The sequence below is a fragment of the Erythrolamprus reginae genome, chromosome 7 (assembly GCF_031021105.1).
Source record: "Erythrolamprus reginae isolate rEryReg1 chromosome 7, rEryReg1.hap1, whole genome shotgun sequence".
NCBI classification, from domain to species: Eukaryota; Metazoa; Chordata; class Lepidosauria; order Squamata; family Dipsadidae; genus Erythrolamprus; species Erythrolamprus reginae.
In genome coordinates, this window is record NC_091956.1 from 41,172,782 (window position 1) to 41,178,781 (window position 6,000).

The window sequence follows — 6,000 nt, forward strand, 5'->3', positions numbered from 1 at the left end:
CACTCCGCAGTCTACATTGGCTGCCGATCAATTTCCGGTCACAATTCAAAGTGTTGGTTATGGCCTATAAAGCCCTTCATGGCATCAGACCAGAATACCTTTAGGACTGCCTTCTGCTGCACGAATCCCAGCGACCGATCAGGTCCCACAGAGTTGTTCTTCTCTGGGTCCCGTCAACAAAACAATGCCGTTTGGCAGGACCCAGAAGAAGAGCCTTCTCTGTGGCAGCCGCAACTCTCTGGAATCAACTCCCCCAGGAGATTAGGACTGCCCCCACCCTCCTTGCCTTTCGTAAACTCATAAAAACCCACTTTTGTCACCAGGCATGGGGAAATTGATTCCCCTCGGCTGCTCCGTTTTATGTATGGTTTGTTTGGGTTGTATGGTTGTTTTTAATTAAGGGTTTTAAAACTGTTTTTGCTTTTAACATTGAATTTGTATTTTGTATTACTGTTGTGAGCTGTTCCGAGTCTTCAGAGATGGGCAGCATACAAATCAAATAAATTATTATTTTTATTATTCCTGCTGATGATATTTTTGATGTTAGGTGACCATTTTAGGTCTTGAGATATGATGGAACATAGAAATTTGAAGGTCTCTACTGTTGATACTGTGTTTTCTAGTATTGTGAGAGGTTGAAGGATGGAAGGGTTTCTCCTAAAGTCTTAACACCATTTCTACAGTTTTGAGTGTGTTCAGTTCTAGATTGTCCTGGTCACACCATAAGGATAGTTGTTCAACCTTCTGTCTGTATGCGGATTCATAATTGTCTCAAATGAGTCCAATCACTGTTGTATTGTCTGCAAACCTCAGTAGTTTAACAGTAGTCCTTTCTCCGTTTATCTATTCCCATTGTTATTTTTTGTTTTTTTGAGAAAGAACTAGCTCCCAATCTGGTAACTAACAAGCACATTCTTTTATTTATTTATTTATTATTTAGATTTGTATGCCGCCCCTCTCCGAAGACTCGGGGCAGCTCACAACAAGATAGAACAAATCATAAATAATCCAAATAACTTTAAAAATTTTAAAAGATTTAAAAGAACCCCATATATTAACAGACACACACACAAACATACCATGTATAAATTGAACATGCCTGGGGGAGGTTTTACCTTTTAAAGGTTTATCACTCTATTGAGACTAGACAGTAATGTAGTTATAAGAATGTATGCATAATTTTGAGTACATTAGGGAAAAGAAAGGTTTGAATGTTGCTTGAACAGACTGATTTATTTACCCAGTTACACTTTAATCTTAAAATAAATCCTAAGAATTACATCCAGGCAGGTGATTATCAATATACTTAAACCGCCTTTAGATTTCTTTTTTTAAATTTTTTTAAATTGGTTTTTTAAAAGAAAAAAAAATATCATATATACATTGTTGAATAAGTCATACTCCATATCTGTTACTTTTTATATTGCCTTTTCTTACAGTCTTATATTAGACTATACATTCACATACACTAATACCTCATCTTACGAACTTAATTGGTTCCCAGATGAGGTTCGTAAGGTGAAAAGTTTGTAAGATGAAACAATGTTTCCCATAAGAATCAATGGAAAAGCCAATAATGCATGGAAGCCCATTAGGAAAATCCAAAACATTAATGCTTTAAAAAAAAAAGCAGTGGGCAGACGAAGCTGAGGTGTACGGAGTGGGGGGAAGGACAGCGAGAGGTGGCAAGCGGTGGCAGTCCCAATGGAGCAAGGCGAAAAGAGCCTCTCTTGAACTCCATGAGTGTTTCCCTCCCATTTTTGTCCACCCCCTCTGTTCATTTCCCCCACACCTTTCTCCTCCCTTGAGTTCCATGAGTCTTTCCCTCCCGTTATTGCCCACCCCATTCTGCTCATTTTCCCCACACCTTTCTCCTCTCTTGAGTTCCATGAGTCTTTCCCTTCCATTTTTGCTCACTCCATTCTGCTCATTTCTCCCACAGCTTTCTCTTCTCTTGAGTTCCATGAGTCTCCCTCCCGTTTTTGCTCACCCCACTCTGCTCATTTTTCCCACAGCTTTCTCCTCTCTTGAGCTCCATGAGTTTTTCCCTCGCATTTTTGCCCACCCCACTCTGCTCATTTCCCCCACACATTTCTCCTCTCTTGAGCTTTATGAGTCTTTCCCTCCAGTTTTTGTCCACCCCACCTCTGCTCATTTTGTCCATGCAATTTGGAAGGGGGGAGTTTGTCGATGGGATTCAAAGCAGTGCTGGCAAAAATGAAGGGAATCTCAGGGAGAGGAGCCTCAGGGAAATCCCAGCAATGCAAGAATGGGGCACTTTGGCTGGCAAGGGAAGTTCGGAGGCGTGGATTCTCAGGGGCATCCCAGCGGTGGCTGCTCGGGTTCGTAAGGTGAAAATAGTTCAGATAAAGAGGCAAAAACATTTTAAACACTGGGTTCGTATCATGAAAAGTTTGTATGAAGAGTAGTTTGTAAGGCGAGGTATCACTGTATATGAAACAAGCATAAATACCCTTTATTCTATAAAAAATAATTAAACATAAATGGTTGTTTCATTTATCCATGTGTCTTTATATTTTTAGACTGATTTTCTTTCTGTATATATACACTGATACTCTAGATTGTTAAGTTTAATTTTTATTGCGGATCCATTCATGCCATTTTTGCCATGTCTTGTTGGTTTCTTTACTTTTTATTCCTTTAAGTGCATTCATCATTTCCTCCATTTCTGCACATCTATATATTTTTTCTATAATTAGATTTTTGGGTGGAATCTGGTCTTTTTTCCACATTTGCGCGATTAAGATTCTTACTGCGGTGATTATATGCATCATAAGATAAAGCGTTTTTTGGGGGTATTGTCTTTTCCAAATTCCTAGAAGCATACTTTCTGGTGTAAACTCTATCTTCTCCTTCGTAATTTCTATAAGCCATCTAGGAGTATTTTTCCAAACATTTTGAATTTTAGGGCAGGACCACCACATATGGAAAAAAGTCCCTATCTGTTTCTTGCATTTCCAGCAGGTATCATTTAATTTCAGGTAAATCTTTGCTAGTCTTGATGGGGGCATCTGTAAAAAAGTTTATAGAAGTTTTCTTTATAGGCAGCTGACAATGTAATTTTGCATATAGTGGTCCATTATTTTTCCCAGTCAGCTAAGTATATATTATATTGGTCATCTTTTGCTCGCGCAATTATAGAATCTTTAACTGTATCTTCTGGCCTGTCGAGTTCTAAAAGTTGTTGATAAATTTTAGTTATTAATCTGTCCTCCTGTCCTGTCAAATTTTATCTAGAGTATTAGTCAGTATCAATACTAGGGGCTTCTTTATCTTTATTATATCTGGATTTTATTTGTAAGTATATCCACCAGTCTATCTTATTGTTTTGTAGTTTTGAGTTCTTGTCTTGTTTTTAGATCTCTATTTGGATGTAAAATGTCCTTATATTTTAATGTTTTTGTGGGATCGATCACATTCTGGTAGATGATAGCTTCCATGGTGGATAGCCATCTGGGAATTCTGATATAATGTTTCTTTTTAATTTCATTCCAGATTTTTAATATGGATTGTGATTTAGTTTCATCCTTCCAGAGATGGATGTGCCAACCCATCTGTAAATCATGTCCTTCTAGTGTCAGGAACCTTTTGTTTGAAAGATTGATCCACTCTTTTATCCGGGTTAAACCAGCAGCGTGGTAGTATAGTTTTAGATCCAGAAGTCCTAGTCTTCCTCTGTTTTTATTATCTTGAAAAGATGCAAGAAAGAAATTGGTTCTTACTACCACCAATGGTGGACTTGCCAGAAAGCCAAATTATACTGGAATAAAATAGAAAAATGGCTAAAAGAAATTACACAACAGGAAATTAGGAAAACTCCAGAATTATTCTTACTAGGCATTGCAACACATAAATATAAAAAAGACATACAATATCTGATAACTCATATTTTAGTAGCTGCTAGAATTGCTTTCGCTCAAAGATGGAAAGAAGCAGAAATTCCAAAAGAAGACGAGGTAATCAGAAAAATTATTGAATGTGCAGAGCTGGACATGATGACGAGGCGGTTAAAAAATCAAAAATATTTGTAATTTTACAAAATCTGGGATAGTGTCTATATTTGGTTGAATAGAAGAAATTCTTAATGAATTAAAGATTCCCCAATTTTTCAAGGTTAGTTTTTGTTTCCTGTGCGAGTCTCTCATAATTATCTTTTTCGATAGATGAGACCTTATTAGTAATTGTTAATCCTAAATATTTAACCTTGTTAGTAATTTGAAAATTTGTAGCTTTTTCTTGTACTTTAACCTGTTTTGAGGTCATATTTTTTGTCATGAATTTTGTTTTCTGTTTGTTAAATTTTAGTCCCGAAAATTCGCTGAATATTTCAATTTCCCTAATTAGTTCTGGGCCTGTGCTTATCGGATCTTCTAGGAAGAATACAACATCGTCAGTATATGCCTGTAATTTGTATTCTTCATCTTTTATATTGATCCCTTTTATTTTTTTTATTATTCCGAATTTTATTTAATAGTATTTCTTTTGATAAAATAAACAGAAAAGGCAACAGCATCGGACAGCCTTGATGGACCCCTTTTTCAATGGGGAATAAATTTGTCATGTCGTTGTTTATTATAACCCTGGCAGACTGATGTGTATATATGTTATGGATTATATTTTCAAAATTGTTGCCCAGTTTTAGATCTCTAATTAGTTCTAGTAAATATTGCCAACTGACATTGTCGAACGCCTTCTGCGCATCCAGGAAGGCCTTTAGATCTCTATTTACCTTCCCCAGTTAGAGAATTTATGGAGAAATCTGTATATCTTTCAAGTCACTTGAGAACAAAGTTTCTTTCAGAAAGATGACACTGAATGCAACTGATTAGACTTCATTGCAGCTCTAGATATGGGGATTAAGCTGCTCTAATTAATTGGAACATAAGCAGTTCATTGTCAAATTGCAGAGACAACCACTTTGTAGGGTTCATAACTACATTTGTCATCTTGCTGTAAGAAACCTAAGAGAAATCCAATATAAGCTGGTCCTTCATTAGAATTGGATATCAACATAATCAAAGTAATTGCTTTTTGGATAATCAATAAATTGCCAAGCACATCTACAGCAATTTGTCTATTATTTATTACAAATACAATGAAATGCATGTCCACCTAGAGAAAACTTACTGCTATAAACATGATATCCTGTAAGTGTACACACTCACACAAAACGTGTGTGTGTGAGAAAGAGAGGGAGATAAACTCAGGAACTGATGGAGGGTGGCTACTAATTAAAAAACAACAAAAACAGCTGGCTCTTATTGAAACCATTACATCTCAAAACATCTTTCTTTCCTGGCAGAGAAACTCAGCAACCTGTTTCCATGGCATATTCAAAACCATCCCGTCGAATCAAAACAGTTCTTGCAAAAACGAAAATGGATCTCTCCAAGCTTCTAGACAAAGAATAGGTTAATCAAATCTGATGGTCACTAAAATTTGCTTTATGTGCCGCATAATAAGATAAAATCTTTTTAATGTGGTATATTTCATACAAAGATGTCTTCTTCTTTTTTTTAAAGTGTTCATTAGGTATGCTTCAGAATTATAGTTATTTACAACCATTTTTATTGCATATGTAGTTCAAGCTGTTACTCTAAAAGCTGTCTTGGATGGTTAAATCAGTTTTCTTTTTCAAAATGTAAACGTCTTGAAATTTGTCCTTGTAATAAAATGTAATAAAGTGTTGTAGATTGTCCATAGTATTAATATGGAGAGAAATTCTTTTTACTTCAACAAAAGAGTGGTTCCTATACAAATTCTGTCCTCCAACTTCCCAGTTAAAAGTTTGAAAGCTTTTAGCCTTAAAAATTTAAAAATGAAAATCATTCTAATACAGAACTGCATCAATAAAACAGCCATCTTTTTAAACTATAAAAGTAAGCATTTTAAATTACCATCTTTCCACCAGATTAGTAGTATTAGTAATGTTAGAAGGATGCAGAGAGCGCAGAGATGACTGTATTTAATCATAAAGAA

At 35.8% G+C, this 6,000-nt stretch overlaps 1 protein-coding gene across 3 annotated transcripts in view; it reads left to right on the forward strand.

Moving 5' to 3' along the window:
• The window catches only part of NCAPG (non-SMC condensin I complex subunit G), a 281,872-nt gene extending 276,146 nt beyond the window's left edge, over positions 1-5,726 (forward strand). For all 3 annotated transcript variants that reach the window (XM_070757387.1, XM_070757390.1, XM_070757388.1), the window contains exon 22: positions 5,324-5,726. In XM_070757387.1, coding sequence (XP_070613488.1) covers positions 5,324-5,432 — 109 coding nt within the window. In that variant the 3' untranslated portion in view covers positions 5,433-5,726. The remainder of the gene's footprint in view (positions 1-5,323) is intronic.
• The last annotated feature ends 274 nt before the right edge of the window (positions 5,727-6,000 follow it).